Raw genomic sequence first — 19922 nt, 5'->3', positions numbered from 1 at the left:
CAGAAAATCCAGAATAAGTTATATTCCACCATTGATACAAAACTTCCACCATGTAATGAACGCAACATATTCCAATTCCAGGTTCACTCGCAACCACACATCAAGTCGTCATCCACGGCATATTGTATGGTTGCTGGCTCAGAACATAATGTGCTCCGCCAGCACAGATGCCTATACACACGTATGGACCGACACATTGGATCACGCATTCCCTGATTTCTATATACAGCACCAATTCAAGAACTATGATGCTTTCTTAGCATGGCAGCAAAAGAATGCGCTAGATGAGGATAATTTCGTGGCATTAAGGAGGCCCTCGCACAAATAAGTGATCTCTACCTTGAATGTCGCTCTGGACTTAGTTCTTCGGTATCTTGATGAGCTACATCTTATCTATGGGCTCATATCAAGCCTAACCTATGTCAAATTCGAGTACCAAACTCCATAACCTAAAGTAGTAATTTGATGGTATAGACTAAAAGTCGAGCTTATGGCGCATTTTTTGCCTAACACCTGAGTTTTTGCGGCCTAGCTATGATATCGGTGCAAAAAGTAGATACCTCGCTCATCCGAGGCTAGCATAGCATGATCAATCCAGTATGTTACACAATGCTGGACGCAGCGATGAGTGCAAGATAGAGAGGGAGGAAGAATGGAAAAAGTGAGAGAGAGGAGGACAAGCAGCGAAGTCGTGTCTTTCATGTTGAAAGCATTGAAGAGAGTTTATATCCTAACTCGAAAGGGCAATTCACAGACACGCCCGCCGTTGACACTGTAGACTTCTATCACCTATCTATTCATTACCTACCCATGCTGCATAAAGGGGGACCTACTACCCTCTAGACTGACTTCTCCAATCTGTTCCATCTCATCTTCCGTCAGCCGCCATCCAAACGCCAGCATATCCTGCTCCGCTTGACTAGCATCGCGCACGCCAACCAGTGGCAGAACACCCTTGTTGATAGAATAGTTCAGTGCAACAGCAGGAACAGGCACATGCTGCCCCTCGGCAATACTCTTCAAGACATTGATAGTAGGTTCCAGTATATGCATGGGATAACTGCCGCCTGCGTTTGGGCTCAATGAAGCGTGGATATTTGCCAGAAAGACGGCCCTCGGCCAGCGAGGAAAACCCCTGGAAGCAGATACTCCGCTTTCTGCATTCTCGTATCATGCCGCTGACTTCAGGCGAGCGGCGGACGACTGAGTACTCGCACTGGCAGACAGAGAGCGGGACGTCGTGCTTGGCCAGCTCATCGGCTATCTTGATCATCTCCGTTGTATCGTAATTAGCCACCCCAACCGCGCGCATCATCTCAGATTCCACACAGTCGGGCATGCCATTAGCGACCGTGGATATCTTGCTAGGATGAATAGGCCCATGTACGAGATAGATGTCGACGTAGTCCAGGTTAAGACGGAGGAGGGAATCTTTAAGTTTAGCCTTGGGCTCGCCAGCCTGCATGAGTGTATTGGTCATGTCTGGTGTTGATAGCCACTTTGTCTACACCACGAAAGAGTCGCAAGGCATGTCCCGGAACAGGGTTCCACATATCCGCTCGCTCTCGCCGTCGCCGTAGGACTGCGCTGTATCCACGAAGGTCAGCCCAACAGACTTGAGCTTGGCCCATGCTGCGTGAATGCGCGGTAGGTCTCGTGTTGGGTTGTAGTTGAAGGTTGCTTTGTCGGCCCATGACCATGCGCCGATACTCAGGTAGGGAATGAGTACGTCTTTACTACCCACACCACGCAGTGCGATTCGGCTTTTTGAGTCGGGTGTTAGGTCGGGTGGAAGCACGTTGACCGGGTCGCTGAGATGGGGGTCTACCGGCTTGGAGTGCGGGGAGTGCACCCCCTGTGTGCCTGACATGCCGGCTGCCAGGCCGGTTTACATCATATACTGAGTGCCGGGGGTGGCCATTGTTTGGAAAAGTACAGTCGAGCCAATATGTACATATAATCGCGAAAGTTAGATGAAATGCGCTGCCAAACTGATCGCGACTTCCTCCTGGTTTGGTACACTATTTAGGAAGGAGTGGCAGCCTGCGTCATCATGACAGTCAAGTAAACCGTACCTGAACACTTTCGGGTCAAGCTCCAACTGGCTAATATGGAATCTGGTGATAATGGTGGCGACAGCAGATGGTCGAGGGGAAACGTATGGTACTGAGATATTGAACTAGACTCCCATATCATCTTCTTTCTGCTATATCTGGCGTTTTAATTCTTGAATATCATAATGTTCAATGTTTAGATCATATTATACTCGCAGAAACCCCTGAGCGCGGAAAACGTAACGTACAAAAAAAAAAGGATTTGGGACCAAGCATTCCAAGCAATAAAATAGGCGCTGTGCTTCAAGTTATGAAGACATATAGGATGCAGGTGGGGAATAATGATGAGACGGGGTCCAATATAAAAAAATCCTATCCAACAGGTTTCGCTGTAAACGCCTTTCGCTATGCTGAAGTATTGTGTCGCGTTGATGCATTTTGTGCCTCGCAACGGAGTTTGAAGAGAAGATCATCCACCTCACGGAAAGCGCTCGGGGACAAATTCGTCATTTTCATTTCACCCAAGAAGTTCTTCAAAGACTGGGTGATGCCTTCGCTGATGTCGGGCTTGGGTTCGGGGGGTGATTCTTGGGTTTGGGTACCTGTGGTGGCAACACTTGTAGTTTGCTCGACTATTCCACCGGGCTGCTGTACTGCATTCATGTCGATGTCCATTTCGATGTCTGGTTTTACCGCAGGCTCAATGGTCTGCTCCACTTCGGAGACTTGAGTAGCAGTTGCCTCTTCGGTAGAAACAAGAGAGGTGTTGTGCCTCGCTTGATCTTCTGTAATGAGGCTCTCAGGGACCGTGTCCAGGTCGACATGAGGTGGCAACTGGTCAGTATCGCCGTGTTCCTCGGATGGAATGCTTGAAGATTGAGGCTGAGACACCTCAAATGCGTGTTGCTGAGATCGCGTTTTGCGGGAGCGGGTATCTCGAGGAACGCTTTGGGGAGTGCTATCGATGGCGGTAGAAACAGACTGATCGTCAAGACGAATGGATTTGCGAGTCTTTTTAGAGGGCCGCGGGGTCTCAATATCTTGTGTTGATTCCTGTGTTGATTCCTGTGCAACCGAGTCTGCAGGAGGGTTATCACTATCTTTTCGTTGTGAACTGCGGGTGGATCGGCGAGTAGCAGTTGGCGACAATGATTTAGCGGGATAGACAGGCCGAGAAATGGCATGGTGCGAGTGTGAAGAATCAGGTTGCAGTGACTCGGTGCTGGCCACATCTTTAACTGTGGACAGCCGCGTGGACCGGCGCCTGTCGGTTCTCACAGATGAAGGCGACTCCTCTTGATCTCGCTTTCTCTTCTTCGTGGATGGCTCATCAGGAAGGTTTGCTCGCTCTAGATCATCCCTATCGTCTATATCCACTGCTAGTTCCAAGTCCTGTCCGAGCTGTGATGCGATTTGTGTCTCTGTCTCTTCACTCGAGTCCATGAAACTATCCAGAAGGATATCAGGAGGCATGTCCATGGCTTGCTGGGGTTGATCGTCCGCAGGCTTAGACTGAGTTTGCCTCCGTTTCTTCTTGGAGCTCGAGTTTGGTTTACTCCTGCGAGAAGGTTGTTGGACGGGTGTTTTATCGGTGTCAACCGGTGGCACCGGAGAAAGCTCTGCTATGTCTGAGTCTTTACCCAGGGCAGATCGAAGCCGCCGACTAGGAGTCACTCCGTTTGCTCGAGATGTAGCGTCGGCGTTTTCATTATCATGGTTACGGGCATCGCTCATAGGTGTATCTATGTTTTCTGTCGCAAGACGGGAAGTAGCCGGGCTGTTGACTGTTGACTGCTTGCTGGATGTAGCAACAAGAGCCTTCCTTGCTTTTGCAGCCCTTCGCCGCGCGCTTTTCGAGCGACCCTTGCGAGGGCTTGGGCTCCGAGATTGCATCTCAGGGGGAGATGATGGAGGGTCTCCACCCAAATCCGCAGGCAGGTGGCTTGATGTGAGTGCGTCGGAGTTCATGGCAGGTGTCGGGTCTCTGGTCCCAGGCGTAGGAGACGAGCCGATGAATCCGTCTTCATTCTCAGTAGGGGCGAGAGTGGGTGTTAGAGGAAGTCTGCTCAGTGATTCTCCATGTAGTTTGCGTACATGGCGAGGAGTATCGAAGCCCAATTTCCGTGGAGTACTGGCTGGTGACGAAGATTGAATCGATTCAATCATCGAAAATATTTCGTGATGGCTTTTGCGCTTGTGAGATAGTGAGATGCCATCAACCATTTGCGCATCCATGGGCTTCTGAGGGTTACTCGGCAACTGTGGGTCACAGAACTGTTCGGTTGGCTTGAGGACCACGGAGGAGTCTTCAGTTCGTATGACAGGGGACGAAAGCTGATTGTCCTGAGACGGCTGATGCAATGATTGATTCATTTTGTCTTGCGGAGGAGGTGGAGATAACATCTCGGTATCCTGATCACCGTCTTGCGGAGGCAAGGTTGCGGTCTGGGCCCTGGACTCGGCAGTTTGTACAGCTTGCAAAATGCTGGTTGGGGTGACAAAAGACTGTGAGCCAAAGGTCAAGCTCCAAAGTTCGACATATCTCTTGGCTGTTGACATGTGCGAAGACTCCAACCCGGCGCAAAGAATAGGCTCAAAGTCTTTCAAAGAAGGTAGGTCATGAGAAATTGATGTTTGCAGAATATTGATGGTAGCTGACGAGAGCGCACGGCACGCCGTTAGGATTCTGCTGTCAACACCGCGGTCAACATGGATTTTGTGAGATTCATCCTTCAACCAAAGACCAAGTGATGACTGGAGACTTTGAAGAATTTGGCTTTGAAATTGCGGAACACAGGTCCCAAGAAAAGAAGTCAATACCTCTATGAAGTCCGCAAGACCAGTGGGTTGTGATGCGTTGAAATTGTCGTATGCACCACGTAATGTCTGGGCAATTGATGCGAGGAGTTTATGAGGAAAGATGGCATGACCAGCTGCCTGGATGCCACTGCGGTCAATCCCTAGCCCGGTTCCTTGCATGAAAGGGATGGATAAGGAATTACTAAGCAATGAAGTTGAGGGTAGGTAGGTATCTCCAGCAGAAAGATTCATGAGGCGTTCGGCCATAGGTTCCACAATCATAGTGGCAACCGCTTGGTTTCCTTTCTCTGTTCGAACGACGCGAACAAAAATTTCGAGCAAATGAGACCACTCGTGAAAGGCCGATGGAAATGAAAGTCCAAACGAGAGAATCTTGATGACATTTTCATGGTCACGGGATACAGAGCCGTCGCGATCACGAGCGGACTCCATAGGGAACGACTGCAAAGCACCTGCGGCCGCCTGGGCAGTGGCCTCCCAAATAACCTCCGACAGTTGAGCCGCACGAGGAACAGCACTGGTACTTGCAGTGCTTAATTCTGCACATTGTTGGAGAAGTTCTAGGCGAGATCCTCGGGAGAATCTCCCGTTGCATGCGGCGTCAATATTACCTAAAACAAGGTGTGTATAAGATTTGCTCGGCACTATTGTCCCTGCAGTACTGCTGATTATTCGAAGGAGATGAAGAATAGCACTTTCTTGTGTCGTATTCGGATGTGAATGTTTGGAAATGTTGTCGGTTTCATCCGCGTTTCTCAAAAGAAGCTTTTCGGTAAATGGAATGCCCCCAATAGAAACAATCATCGTTGTAGACAAGAATCTGAATCTTTCAAAGAAAACATCTGTGCTGTCGGCATTCAACGAGGGCGGCCCTGCAATCCAAAGGCGGTGCAGTAGACCCCAAACGCTAGCAACAGCTTGCATCGATTCCCCCGAAGGGGTAATCTCTTTGCTAGATGCAAGCGATAACGCACTGGAAAGACTGTTCCAGGCCAATGCCACATGAGATTGGCCAACTGCGTCATCAATCCAAACTGAGGCTTTGAATATATGCTCAAAAACCTTCAGAATTGAGGTAATTCTTGATCGAACCCATCTGCTGTCAGCAGCAGGAAGCTCCTCTGCTTCCATTTTGGTGGTGTCATTGATTCGATTCTCTGTCCATAGCTTAGCCTGCGTACTCCATAACAGGTTCGTCAATATGCGTGAAAGACAGTCGCTGAGAACCGGGACTGATGAGAAGATCCCCAAGGACGGCGTTACCACGTATTCCTCCCATATAATGTCTAGGTGCTGATAAGAAACTGAAGGGCGGAAAGTGTAGTATAGCAGATTATAGTAGCTGGTCAGAGAAACTGGAGTAGGCGGTGATCCTGATTTGTCGGTCTTCTTGCGGTCAAATTGAGAAAGTACCGGTTTGCCCAGCATATGGAGGATCGCTCGGGGTGTCGATTCGTTGGGGCTGATAGCAGAGACAAATCGATTCCAACCAATGATAGCCTGCGTTTTGATCGCTGGTTCGCTGCAATTGAAGCATTTTTGGGCCACGAGAACCCATTCCTTAAAATGATCCCATTTCTCCAGATTCCATCTTTTGTTCCGGAGAAGAAGGATAATGACGCTCCAAATTTGAGGAACATGCTCACCGCTATCCACCGTCGCCATCATTCGAGTCATGCGCTCACGAACCTCTGATACAAGCTTTCGGCCGTGCTCTAATGGTCGGTCGAAGAGATCCTGGATGTTTTTTGACAGTGTAGGATTGGGACCGGCTTCTGTGGCCACCTGGAAGCCAAGTGCGATCGCTTTTGACCTGGTATCCTTCAGATGATGAAGCAGCCCGAATATCAAATGTTCGATCCATAGGTTTGCTTGGGAGATGAAAGCAGTCTTGGCTTGGCCCAACAACCGCTGGTAAATGTTCAATCGATGGGAAACAATTGCGTTGCCACTGATATTCTTGGTTACTTCTTGTAGTACCGTCAAAAGACGGGCCACACGAGCACCGGTCATAATCTTGGGGCCAAAGGTTTGGGTAGACAATATGGACATGTAGTGCGTCAAAACAGATTTCGGGGCCTTGGCCTCATAGAGACAAGTGATGGAGTGGTCGACCAGAAAAATTTTGAATTCCTCCGAAAGCTGTGTCGAAATTTGCGGATGCCAAACAAATGCAGCTGACAGTTTCAGAGCTTGGCTGGCAAGGTTTGTGTCGATAGGGGAGACGTTCGCAAGGTCCAGATTCACATCTCGCTGAATAAACTCGGTGATGAGATTCAGCTTTTCGGTGATCTTCTGACCCGCCGGTAGCCCATCGTACGTTCGTAGTGCGCCATAGAATTGCATGTAGGCATCGAGTCGGGAGCTCATTGACTCGCCTGCCAGTTGTTGGATGACCGATTCGAGCAGCATGGCAAGCGATTCGGTGGTGAATGCATCGACATTAGGTGACCAAACGGGAATCGGTGACTGGGTTGCTTTCAGGATCGACTTCGTAGGCTTGGAATTCGGGGACGGAGAGGTAGTCTTGAAGTCGGGGGCCGATTTCATAGCACTAGCAAAGGTTGGTGGTTTGATGTACTTGGGCCATGGCGAGAAATTCACTTTCTTCGAACTGCGGCTGGATGGGCCGGCTTCCGCCGATTCCAGCGCGGAAAAAGATGACACCTTAGGTGTTTGAACTGCTAGTGGTGACTCAGTGTTTTCAATCACGATGCGCGAAGCTGTCCTTGGGGGTGTAGGCGGACGAGCAGAGAGGATCTCCACCATGATTTGGATCAGACAAGAAGTGTGGAAAAGGAAAAGAAGCAATAGTCAAGGATCATTGCTGAATGAGACGGTGTTCAGACCCTGTCCATGATCTGTTTTAGACTAAAGCTGAAGAATCAAGAAGCCACATCCAGCCGAGAAAACTAAGTTCGAGTTCCGACGCGCCGCGATGCGCGTAAAGTGTCACCGCCTGAGGCGACGAGGCATCAATACGCGGACTTTTCATGCAATTGATTATCGCTTCAATAATCATTGGGTATTTCGGTATATAGGCATGTAGCAGGAAACAATCAACAATCGATCATAATCAACGTGGAGTATTCGACATTAAACGTCTGAGATTTCAATATGTTCATGTCGCATTCTTCCAGCAAACAGTGGAGCTCAGAAGTTCACGTTATACAAAAGATCTAGACTGGATAGTGTAGGGTAGAGTTTTCCTTATAATTAAGTACTAATAACTTTTATATATAAATATAAATGTCTGGAGAAGAAGTTCTTAGGAGAAGCTCAAGTGGGGGTCGCCAAATAATTTATGACGATTTGCGTCTAACTTCCCCCGCGTGGCTCTCTCCCCTTTTTTTGTTCTCTCGTCAATAGCTATCTACTCAAGCTAATGCGATCTTACTCTTATACTGTGTGCAGGAGAATCTACTTCACCGCACCACATCAGTGAAAGTGACACAGTCCTACATCACCCCCCTACTCAGAACACTCGAGTCAGTCCGAGCTCAGATCAGCATGGCGTTTCTCCAGATTCAAGGAACAGGTACGTTGTGGAGATTGAGAAGCTTCACCCCGGCAATCAGGTTGACTTACTCGATATTGCGCATACAGCGAAGCTACAACAAGTGACACAGCTTCTAAAGTCTCTTGAGAGGGACCTACAAGAGAACAATCTCTCAACAGCAGGTAAGTCGGATGCAATTGCCCTGATACTATGTACACGCCTAATGCTGATCCAATCAACTACTAGACCGAGTCCAAACCCTCCTCCAGCTCCGACAACACGGCACAAATCCTACCAACGCAGAACCAATCTATTCACAGAATGTATGAGCACAACGGATGAAGCTGCCCGTCGAGAATCAAAATCACAATTGGTTCTAATCATTTATAGGGCATTAATACCTTGGTGCGGTATGGCGTTGAGGGGGAGACCCCTGACGTACGTCGAGCGGCATTGCGATGTGTTGCAAATGCGCTATTGCTTGACCCCAAAATGCGCCAGGCTTTTGTGGACACAGGTTACAGTGGAAAGCTAGCAGAAAAGCTTAAGGTACGTCCGCAGCAGATCAAATATCAGTATCAAAGCTGAGACTGATATTTAATAGACCGAAGACTCAGAGGACGAGATGGTTACAAGTCGGATATTGTTCTACGCAACCTATAACACCACCCTGGACTTTGCGGATTTGATCAAGAACCACACATTGGGGGAGAATGTCAACTACGTGAGCTGATTGTCACACTCGAAAATTGATGTGCTGTGCTGACCAGTATAGCAATTGAGCCGTCATGCGAAGCAGTTCCCCAAGTCAGGGAGAAAACCATTGTCACAAATGGACGAACTCGCATTGTCTGATACACTCAAGTTGATATACAATATCTCCAAGATATTTCCAGATCTTGCTACCGAGTTCTCCCCTTCCATCCCTCATATTTTGAAGATTATATGTCGCATTGATATCCCATCAAAGCCCCTAGATGGGTTAGTTGGTGGCTTGCTCAATACATTGTCTATCCTTGACTTGGAGGAAAAGAAAGGCAAGGTTTTCGAGACCAGCCCCCTTTTTCCGACATTCGACAACAATTGCAACGTTGATAAGTTGATCAGCATCTTGGATCAGGCCATATCCATATATAGCCCTAAGGAGCTAGAGGCTGCAGCAATCCCGTTGCTTTATTCACTTATCGCTATTCACGAAGTGGCACTCGATGGTCCCCGCAAGCGTATGCAATTGCTTCTCCTGCCCGAGGACACTGACCGAAGCTTGCCAATTGGACAGTCTGAAACACTCCCTTCAAAACTTCTAAAGCTCTCGACAAGCCACTTCGCCAATCTGAAGGTTACAATTTCCGAGCTGATGTTCGTTCTATCAGATAAGGATGCCGAGAAACTCACTAAGAACATTGGCTACGGCTTCGCTGCTGGCTTCCTGGCAGCGCGCGGCATTGAGATGCCACAGAGTGCAAGTGAAGCATATTCAGCCGAAGACAGCCCTGAAACCGCACGCAATCCAATCACTGGTCAACGGTGGGCCGCTGAGCCACAGGACTCCGGTCCGCCTATGACCATGGAGGAGAAAGAGCGCGAAGCAGAGAGACTCTTCGTGTTATTTGAGAGGTATGTGCATTATAAGCGAACTATATAGTGCTCTTGCTAATAAATATCATAGGGCCAAAGCAAATGGTCTCCTCAATGTCGAGAACCCCGTGACTCAGGCTCTCCACGAGGGAAGATTTGAAGAACTGCCGGATGATACTGATAGTGACTGAGCATTAACTTTTGCTCTCATTTTTCAATATCATAATATCGGCTTTTGAGCTCTCATCTGGAAGCATGGCTTTTACACTTGATTCACTGCATGCACGGTTTACAACTATACCCTACAATAGCTCTGTAGCGATGCTGGCGTCAATTCAAGATGTATATGGGAGATTTTAGCTCGGTTCAATAAATTAAAAAGGTAACTATGCATCTACCTGGATATAACAGAGAATTAAATATAGTTGAGCTGAACATAACGCTGAAACGATTTATACCTGTGGACTGCAGGCGGAATGACGTTATGCAAGGCGGAGGGTGCTTTTCCGCCCGTCAAAAAAATTATGCGCGGGGCACGAACACTCCCACTTGATTTCCTCCCCACTTGTCATTATCACTGCTTTCTTGTGTTCCTATTTCAAAGCATTTACTTTACACACAACCGTCAAAATGTCGAAGCCATTCAACCCCGAGGAGGCGGAGAATCTGGAGGATGTACGGCCCCGCGTCCATACAGTTTAAAGACCGAAGTACTTTGATCGCTGACAATTGCAACAGATGGAGAAGCAGTTCGCCGTCAAAGGTCAGTCACGCATCGATTTACATACCATTCGCACCTTCGGGCAAGGTCATAATATTGACATGCTGTCACATTGCAGCGGTTGAACACCTCATGACATACTGGGCTATTTTGGAGAAGGTCAAGGGCTCGCAGCTTCGTTTGACCAAGCAGGACGACGCTATCTACGACTCATTCAAGGAGGCATTCCCCGATTTCGATCCCACCGGAACCCTCGTTGAGGATGAGATGAAGAGCAAGGCTGGCAAGGAGAAGTGGCGCGTCTGGATGATGAAGTGGAACAAGATCGAGGACTTCAACTTCGGCACCATGATCCGTACCCGTGCAGATGCCGAGTATGACCAGGATACCACCATTTTCGGTGTGCGCATGCAGTTCTACGCTGTTGAGATCGCTAGGTAAGTGCCGGTTGGAGCTGGCTGAGTCACGCATGGAAACTGACGGAGTCCTCTAGAAACCGCGCCGGTCTGAACGATTGGATTTACGAGAAGGCCCAGAAGGCCAGCTCTTGATTACAAATCGTGTCTGAATGCTGCTGTTTTTGAAATCGAGGACAGTTCCACATCCGGGCTGATCTGGCCCACGGCATTTGCCCGTTTCCTTGTGGCGCAGATGATGAATGGCCTCGAGGCTGTGATACTGATTGCAAGACCTCGCAGTATCATGGCTTGAGATTGATTGTTACGATAGAAGTGTGGTCATGCCCCATAAATATGTGGTTCTGATTTAGCATCGGACCACCAATCGCGACTCAAATGCAGTCTTTCGATATTGCGTCCGAAATATACCCTGAATAAAATGTCATTTTCATTGGTCTTTCTATTGGTCTTTTTCTTCATCTTCATAAACGTTATCTCAGGGTTGTCTCTCTGGGCCGATTTGCTAGGGCTCTCATTACAGGTGATTGTGGCCATCGCGCATCAAACATTAAGTCCACCCTCTAACCCTAGGTTTCTTCGCCTGTTAGAAATCCGCCATCGATAGTGAAGGCTGTGAATGCTGTCTCAAGGTTGAAACCGATGAATGATACATTCATCCCACGTGCCTCGCAACAATGCCAGAGCATGGGTGTCTTTGTTCCCCCCTCTTCAATGTTACTCTATTGGGAAATTTCTTAGTATTGTTCTTCCTCTATCGATTATATTTGTGAAACCACATCCAAATGGTCCGTCATGACTATTTCATGCCGATCTGTATCCTCTTCCATCTTGCCTTACTCCTATGCTACTATAGCGCGGCAAGAAAAATCTCCACAAGTCATATTGGGCCTTCAATGTGACGTTCGAGCCTTTCGCTAAAATGTTGCCCAAACGCAAGGCTTCCGACCGGAATGACATCGACAAAGAAAATATTCCCGAGAGCAGTCCGGGATGGAAATCGCTCTTCGGATTCACGACTAGAAGACACCTGCCAACTCTCATATTCGGGTCTATCTTCGCCCTAGTTGCTAGTCTTGTCACGCCGGCACTTGCAATCTTTCTTGGCAATGTGTTCGACTCGTTTACCTCTTTCGGTGCTGATCACACTGATTCCCAAGGGCTTCATAGCCAAGTAATCACGAATTGCTTTGGAATGATTGGACTGGGAGTGGCTGGTTGGTTCCTGAACGGTGCATACTATGCTTTGTTTGTTGCATTTGGGGAAATGCAGGCCTCCGTTATTCGCAGCCAAGTGTTTCTAGAGTTGCTAAATCGCGACGTTGAATGGTTTGAGGCCAAAAGCGAGGGCTCCGGGGCTTTGTTGTCGGGGATTCAAGCGTGAGTTTGCCACTATACTCGCTAAAATCTAATATCTAACATCCCATTGTTTCCAGGCATATCCATGAAATGCAGATGGCGACATCACAGCCACTCGGACTTGTGCTGCAATACTCATGCCGTTCACTGGCTTCACTAGGGCTGGGCTTCTACACATCATGGAGCCTCTCTCTGGTAACTCTTGCAGGAATTCCCATATTCTCAGCAATTATCGGATTCCTTTCCTCCAAAATGAAATTTAGCATTACAGCCCAGCAGGCTGAGCTCACCGAGGCTTCCAAAGTTGCCAACAATGCTATCACCAATATTGACACTGTCAAATGCCTCAATGGGCAAGCCTTCGAGCATCGGAACTTTGCTGAACGCATTGAGAGATCTGCTACACACTACCTTCGACAAGCTCGACACAATTCTCTGCAAATTGCTATCATCCGCTGGATGATGTTCGGGATGTTTGTTCAGGGTTTCTGGTATGGCAGTTCGCTTGCACGTGCCGGGGAACTCACATCCGGAGAAGTGCTCAGAACTTTCTGGGCCTGTCTGACCGCAGCTCAATCTATCGAGCAGGTCTTGCCCCAGGTGATCGTGATGGAAAAAGGAAAGGTTGCTGGTGCCGCCTTGAGATCGATAATACAAAGCCGGAGAGAAGACAAAATTGTGAACGAGGTGAAGGGAACGCGGTATCCGGAACACTGTGAAGGTGATATCGAGGTCAAAAACGTGGGTTTAAATCATCCCCTGGGTTTTATCCGGACACTAATGAACATTCATGAAGGTGTCATTTTCATATCCTAATCAGCCTGACCAATGTGTGCTCAAACCGTCGAGCTTTTTCTTCCCTGCTGGAGAAACGACGTTTGTTATAGGGAAAAGCGGCTCTGGTAAAAGTACACTCAGCCAACTGCTGATGCGGTTCTACTTGCCAACCTCAGGCGAAATACTGATTGACCATAACCCAATGCAAGAACTCGACACCAACTGGATCCGCAACAACATTACTCTTTTAGAGCAAAAGAGTGTTCTCTTCAATGAGTCTGTGCTTACAAACATCGCCTTCGGTCGCCAGGACCATGAAACCATCACTAAGGAAGATGTCAAAGATCCCATCGAGTTGGCCATGCTTGAGAACACAATCGACGGTCTTCCCAAAGGAATTGACACTTGCGTTGGACCGGGTGGAAACTTTTTGAGCGGCGGCCAAAGGCAGCGAGTTGCAATTGCCAGAGCGAAATTACGTGACACGCCAATCCTAATCCTGGATGAACCCAGCAGTGCTCTTGATCACACCAACCGAGTCGCAGTGATGAAAGCAATCCGCGAGTGGCGGAAAGGAAAGACAACCATCATCATCACCCACGATATGTCACAAATCATGGAACAGGATTTCCTTTACATCCTCGAACAGGGTTCTATTGTGAACTCCGGTTACAGGTATGCCGTCGAGGTAAGTCCGGGGAGCGAAAAGTATTTCCATACCAAAGGCAATGGTCGTCTGGAGACCAACACCCAGAACAAGAGGGACATTCCGTGGGAGAGCTCATCATCGGAGAGCTATGACACCTTAAGACCTCCAACAGATTTCTTCGGACATCATCGGTCCAGGACATCCTGGGCTCAAGGCCACATTCCCCCGAGCTTTCGCTCTGGCTCGCTAGACTTGACGACGAGAAGGAATTCGGAATATGTGGTCGGGAATGGGGATTCCACCGTGCAAGATTGGAGCCAACGTTTTTCGTTCATGGCAGAAGGATGTAGTCCCCAACGGGACTTGAAAGAAATAACTATTCCCACAGAAGAAGTCGAAATGGTTCACATTAATGACCAGGGCTTGAACTCGGATCCACGGCCCAATGAATACACCGCGACAGATCAATCGGAAACGAAGCGCAGTCGAAGATCTCATGGCCGCCGCAAGAAATCAAAAGAGCAGCACATACCGAAGGAAAGAATGACTCCACTCTCTCAAATTATGGGCACCATTCTGTCGACTTTAACGATGAGACAGCGAATCATCCTCTTCCTGGGATTCGCCGCAGCACTAGCCCATGCAAGTGCAACTCCGATATTCTCATATTGTCTGTCGCAGCTGTTTGGAACCTTCTATGCTGGAACCAACAGTGGACATCTGACAATGACATGGTCACTTGCTGTACTAGGGGTGTCTTTCGGCGATGGCCTTGCGTCCTTTTTCATGCATTACTTCCTAGAACTCTGCGGCGAGGCTTGGCTGGATTCTTTTAGAAGAAATGCCTTTGAACGCATTCTCAATCAACCACGGGCCTGGTTTGAGAAAGATGGTAACGGATCTCTCAGACTCATATCGTCTCTCGATCAGAATGGAGAAGACATGCGGAACCTACTAGGTCGATTCGCTGGTTTTGTGGTTGTTGCTGCATCAATCACCGTCATGGCAATTATCTGGAGTTTGATTGTTTGCTGGAAGTTGACACTTGTTGCTCTTTCCTGTGGGCCTGTCATTTATGTTATCACTCGAGGCTTTGAGGGAACAAATGGGTTATGGGAAAGACGATGCAATGATGCGAACAATATCGCCGCCGATGTCTTTACCGAGACCTTTTCAGAGATCCGTACCGTGAGAACATTGACGTTGGAAGGTCACTTCCATCGTAAACAAGCTAATGCGATCGCGCGCTGCTTGCTGCTGGGGTTGAAGCGTGCCATGTATACTGGCATACTTTTCGGTATGGTAGAATCGACAGTCATATTTTCTAGCGGTAAGCATGCTAATTCTCTACTTGGTTGCTATTGTTCTGACTCCTTTGAACAGCTTTGATATTCTATTATGGATCGGTGCTCGCAGCATCTCGCGAGTTCAATGTGAACGATGTGATGATGGTATTCTCGATGCTACTTTTCAGCATAGGATACGCTGCTCAGATTCTCTCATGGAGTTAGTAGGCCCTGAACCACTTCGAAATACCCTACTAACCCCTTGATAGTTCCTCAGATCAACACCTCCCGCGAGATAGCGACGCAGCTTATTCGTCTTGCAAACCTCCCACAAGATGGATCCCACGAGCACCTCGGCAGTTTGACCGTTTCAAAGCCCACCCCAATCAAGCTCACCAACCTGAATTTCCGATATCCCTCTCGGCCAAACACAATGGTTTTGAAGAATGTCTCGATTTCCATCCCACCCAACTCCTGCACGGCGCTCGTAGGACGATCAGGGTCTGGAAAATCCACAATCGCGTCGCTGCTATTATCCCTCTACGAAGCTCCGGCCTCCCAAACTGGACAACCCACAGTGACACTCGGCGGTGCAGACATCCTTCGGCTGCATGTTCCTACTCTCCGCTCACAGATCTCTATCGTATCGCAACAACCAACTATTTTCCCCGGCACCATTCATGAAAATATCAGCTACGGGCTACATCAACATTCACCTCTGGCTTCATCTCATAGTGTCCGCGCCGCCGCCCAAGGAGCAGGGATTGATGATTTCATCTCTTCTCTCCCTCAGGGATACAACACTGTGATCGGAGATGGTGGGGTTGGTCTTTCCGGTGGCCAGAAACAGCGTGTGGTCATTGCACGGGCTCTTTTGCGTCAACCTCAAATCTTGATTCTCGATGAAGCCACATCCAGCTTGGATCCAGTGGGTGCGGAGATTGTGCGGCAGACAGTGCAGCAGTTGGTGGCCGTGCGTCGGGGGCTTACTGTCATCATTATCACGCACTCGAAGGAAATGATCGAGATTGCGAATCATGTCGTTGTTCTGGACCAGGGAGCTGTTGTAGAGGATGGACCGTACCAGGCTCTGGCGAAAATGGAAGGTGGCAAGTTGAACGCCTTGATCAGTGACCCTGAGGAAGTTGGTGGTTAGATTGTTTCTAAGACCCCTTTGGTCATTAGTCCTGAGATGTACATTTTCGATGATTTTCTGGTTCCTGTACTTACTGGTCAATCTCACTCCATCAATATACTTGAGCAAATTCGCAACACGTAAAGGTCTCACTAATATAGGTAATCAAGGGTGTAATGGAGAACACCGATGTAGACAATATATCGATTCAGCCGGGAAGAAGAAAAGCGGTAAAATTAAATTGACCAAAGCGAAGTCCCGCCTAGTCGATCTCAGACCCCCTGTAACCTCTCAGCCTTACAGGCCTCTATTGTACAAACCAAGCGCCTGCATCCATTTTACATAACTTTCGTGTCAACCGGAGTGACGATGTCAAAGCCAACTCTGATTTTCGCAGCGGGCGCATGGTACCCGCCCACCATCTTCGACCCAATCATCAAAGAACTGGCCGACTATACCTGCCACAGCATCTCATTTCCCTCCATCCAGCAAGCCAGCTCAGTGGTCGACCTTCAACCAGACATCGAAGCCGTGAGATCTATCACTCAACAAGAAGCAGATGCCGGCCATGACATCGTCATCGTCGCGCACAGCTGGGCAGGCTTACCAGTGAGCAGCGCGTTAGATGGACTAAGCAAGTCAGAGCGCGAAGCAGCTGGCCAAAAGGGCGGCGTCGTGAAACTCATCTTCATCGCCGCGTTCCTACCTAGCATTGGCGAGGGTCTGATCGGCGCATTTGGTGGGATGCCCCCGCCGTGGTATGTGCGCGATGTAAGTTGTTCCGCCGATCTCTGCTTGCAAGTTGCAAAATGTCTATGTGACCACTAACATTTATTCTAGGAAGAGAAGGGAACTGTGACTGCCAGCGATGCGCTCGTGCTGTTTTTCCATGATGTTGTCGATGGTGCGGAGTGGGTTAAGCTTCTCAAGCCACATTCTTGGGCGACTCAGAATGCCCCCGCTACCGGTGCGGCGTACATGAACATTCCCTCTGTGTATCTTTTGACTGAGGAGGATCGCGCGACTCCGTTGCCGGTTCAGCAGGTGCTGGTGGAGCGAGCTCGACGGAGAGGGGCGCAGATTGAAACTGAGAAAATTAAAACGGGACACACGCCCTGGTTGGCTATGCCGGGTCAGGTGGTTGCTTACATTAAGGAGCATTCTAGGGAATAAGAGGAGGGAAGGCTCTTCTTTACAATGATGCAGGTCGTCATTCAATTTGCGGATACCTTACTCTCATGTTTAGTGCAAAGGATAAGAGAAAAGATAAAAACCCATATTGACCCATTTCTAACAAATTCAAGAGAGAGAACGACCACCGAAAATGATGTATATACCAGTGACTAGCATTTACAATATATGACAGCATGACCAAATAGCACTGAGACAAACCTATGGTTCTCAAGTGTTGCTCTTCCTATGCGACAGCTTATCCACAAAGCTCCTCAGCTCATGAAAGCGGCTCGGCTTCCTTCCATTCTCCTTACTTTGTCCATTCTCCGCGGGCTGCTGGACTGGTGTAGCATCGTCCTCAACGACAGACTCCTTGGCAGAGTTACTAGAGCCGCCGCCAATAGTGACTGTCAAGAGCTTTGGATTGCCATCAAAAACACTACCAGACTGATCGGGGCCATCGTTAGGCGCAACATCATCATAGGGGAATGCATAGCCCCGAGTATCAAGGTTCACAGAATGACAGATGCGCGAGTAGTGGTTTGTCACCGAGTTCTTGTAGTAGTTGGAAACTGTCTCCCCGTTCGGCTGGTTGCTATTTATCAACAATGTTGATCGATTGAACGCGGCAGCGAGACGAGCTGTAATGGCGTCTTTGGTGCCGTTCCCAGAAACAGCAAAGGATCCAGTACTATTGCTGAAGATGTCTCCAGTAGACGGCTTGGTGTAAGTAGTATCTGGAACTGAGAAGGACAAGAGATTGGAGTCAACTTTGGCGGTGACATCACCGGCATCAGCCTGCGTGTTGACGGTCAAAGTATTGTTGGAGCTCTTTGCATAGTGAGACCAGACTTCATCCACATAGCCCTCGTAGTAATTGTTGAACAAAGAATTATTGAGGGTTCTTCCCGTGTTGGGAGAAACGGCCCGCAAATTGACGCCGTTCCGCTGGATTATAAGCTGGTCCCAGCCGGCTTTATCCTTGTCGTTCTGTTCTTTGAGAGCATTGCAGACTAGATCAAGACCATTGGCTGGCAGACCCTTGACGGTCTGGGTTGCACCGGCTCCGTTGGTTAGGGTCATGGCGATGGGCATCGACACGAAATCGACGTAGCTGAGATTCGCATAAAGCTGGTAGTCATTCCAGGTGAACTCGCAGAAGGACCATATCAGATTATAGTTAGGGTCTGCCTTGTTGGATACCGAAGGCTCAACAAGGGCAGGGCCAGGATTCAACAAGAATGTCAACTTGCTGTCTCGGGCGAACCACAATCGTGCGCCTGCGAGGTGCGGGATTGTGATAGTGGTGGTACTGCCAGATGCGCCTAGCGGGATCGCACAATCCTCGCTCGGGCTGGTCCCAGTAGCCGAGGGTGAGGTCGGGTAGTAGGCTGTCTTCCCATCGGATCGCAAGAGAAAAAGCGCATTGTTCTTATCGAGCGCTTGGCCGGTGATGTAGGCATAGACCGTGTCAGAACCGGTGTTGTTTTTCAAATCAAAGTTCAATGTTGCCATTTTGCGCGATATCAGTGCCTTGCGGTGTTAGAAGAAGAATTCAGATGGACTGAGGTCTTGAAATGATTGGCGCAGAAGCCCAATAAGAAAGCCGTATCAAGATCCACAAGGCTGCCGATGAGGGGTTTGAACTTGTTGCCGATATTTTAGCTCGCAATATGGACCATAATATATACTATCGCTCAACGTCCTTTGTTGAGTTCGTGCCAAGCTCATGGCATCAGGTAGGGCAGGGTGACCAGGACCCTGTGATACAACGTGGCGATGACCTCAAGTTTCTCGGAGAGGGTGGCGTCGACCTTATTGGAGCAGCTACCTGATTTGTCGATCATCGTTCAGAACAGGCTGCGCGTCAATATCAACAACAGTATATACCAATGTCGATCTAAGCCACTCGCGGGACGGCACGATCATGCCGAGTTTTCAGGTGATCCAATTCCCACCTGTTCATCTTAGCCTCTTTATGCGGGGAATAACTCCGAGCTAAATATGATGTGGAAACTCGATAGGTTAGCAAATGGAAGGCCTGACCATATACTTGACCTTTTAAGGCAACCGACTTACGAAACACCTTCCTATCAAGGGGGCGGGTGAGAATTCCAGGTTGGCCATTGGGTCAGCATCAGGTCATCCATACTTGTATTTTATTGGCCAATACAACCATTTGATATTCCTATGCCGCCACGAGACGATTATTAAGATTTTGCTCAGCTTTAAAACGTACACTAGTCTTGAATTGCTTTTAGTAGATCATATGACCGTTAATCGTGATTTTTCCAGCCCCCGAGTCCTGAGGCTCAATAACCTCACAACGCACCGCAGACGCCCTGACGCTTAGGAGTTTGAGAATAATTATAAGGAATATTTTGGTGTAATGGATTTAATGGGTTTATATATATATATTTTAAACTAGTATCTCGCCAGAGGAAAAGAATATTAT

The 19922-nt window shown here is 48.6% G+C and overlaps 7 protein-coding genes across 7 annotated transcripts; 4 read left to right on the top strand and 3 right to left on the bottom strand.

Annotated features, from left to right (window-relative positions):
* Positions 1–804: 804 nt before the first annotated feature.
* On the bottom strand, positions 805–1870 carry N7537_001064 (uncharacterized protein; the record flags this gene model as incomplete). Its single annotated transcript, XM_056892122.1, has 3 exons — positions 805–1067; positions 1111–1459; positions 1511–1870. 3 exons carry the CDS (start codon positions 1868–1870, stop codon positions 805–807), a joined length of 972 nt encoding a protein of 323 aa, XP_056757117.1.
* Positions 1871–2459: 589 nt separating this feature from the next.
* On the bottom strand, positions 2460–7643 carry N7537_001063 (uncharacterized protein; the record flags this gene model as incomplete). Its single annotated transcript, XM_056892121.1, has 1 exon — positions 2460–7643. One exon carries the CDS (start codon positions 7641–7643, stop codon positions 2460–2462), a length of 5184 nt encoding a protein of 1727 aa, XP_056757116.1.
* Positions 7644–8384: 741 nt separating this feature from the next.
* On the top strand, positions 8385–10142 carry N7537_001062 (synembryn; the record flags this gene model as incomplete). Its single annotated transcript, XM_056892120.1, has 7 exons — positions 8385–8412; positions 8481–8555; positions 8620–8696; positions 8764–8922; positions 8978–9097; positions 9149–9990; positions 10043–10142. 7 exons carry the CDS (start codon positions 8385–8387, stop codon positions 10140–10142), a joined length of 1401 nt encoding a protein of 466 aa, XP_056757115.1.
* Positions 10143–10581: 439 nt separating this feature from the next.
* N7537_001061 (polysaccharide biosynthesis domain-containing protein) lies at positions 10582–11223 on the top strand (the record flags this gene model as incomplete). Its single annotated transcript, XM_056892119.1, has 4 exons — positions 10582–10626; positions 10690–10714; positions 10791–11109; positions 11166–11223. The coding sequence occupies 4 exons, from the start codon at positions 10582–10584 to the stop codon at positions 11221–11223; spliced, it is 447 nt and encodes a 148-aa protein (XP_056757114.1).
* Positions 11224–12010: 787 nt separating this feature from the next.
* On the top strand, positions 12011–16315 carry N7537_001060 (ABC transporter ATP-binding protein; the record flags this gene model as incomplete). The annotated part of the gene is made up of 5 exons (XM_056892118.1): positions 12011–12468; positions 12525–13188; positions 13268–15203; positions 15257–15379; positions 15429–16315. The coding sequence occupies 5 exons, from the start codon at positions 12011–12013 to the stop codon at positions 16313–16315; spliced, it is 4068 nt and encodes a 1355-aa protein (XP_056757113.1).
* A 348-nt stretch (positions 16316–16663) lies between these two features.
* On the top strand, positions 16664–17467 carry N7537_001059 (alpha/beta hydrolase; the record flags this gene model as incomplete). Its single annotated transcript, XM_056892117.1, has 2 exons — positions 16664–17065; positions 17135–17467. 2 exons carry the CDS (start codon positions 16664–16666, stop codon positions 17465–17467), a joined length of 735 nt encoding a protein of 244 aa, XP_056757112.1.
* A 228-nt stretch (positions 17468–17695) lies between these two features.
* On the bottom strand, positions 17696–18982 carry N7537_001058 (glycoside hydrolase family 64 protein; the record flags this gene model as incomplete). The annotated part of the gene is made up of 1 exon (XM_056892116.1): positions 17696–18982. The coding sequence occupies one exon, from the start codon at positions 18980–18982 to the stop codon at positions 17696–17698; it is 1287 nt and encodes a 428-aa protein (XP_056757111.1).
* Between the last annotated feature and the right edge of the window lie 940 nt (positions 18983–19922).

The sequence above is a fragment of the Penicillium hordei genome, assembly GCF_028827395.1.
Source record: "Penicillium hordei strain IBT 12815 chromosome Unknown utg000001l_segment0_segment0, whole genome shotgun sequence".
Lineage (NCBI taxonomy): Eukaryota > Fungi > Ascomycota > Eurotiomycetes > Eurotiales > Aspergillaceae > Penicillium > Penicillium hordei.
Note: the sequence above shows the minus strand (reverse complement) of the source record. Positions and strands in the feature narration are given on the sequence as shown.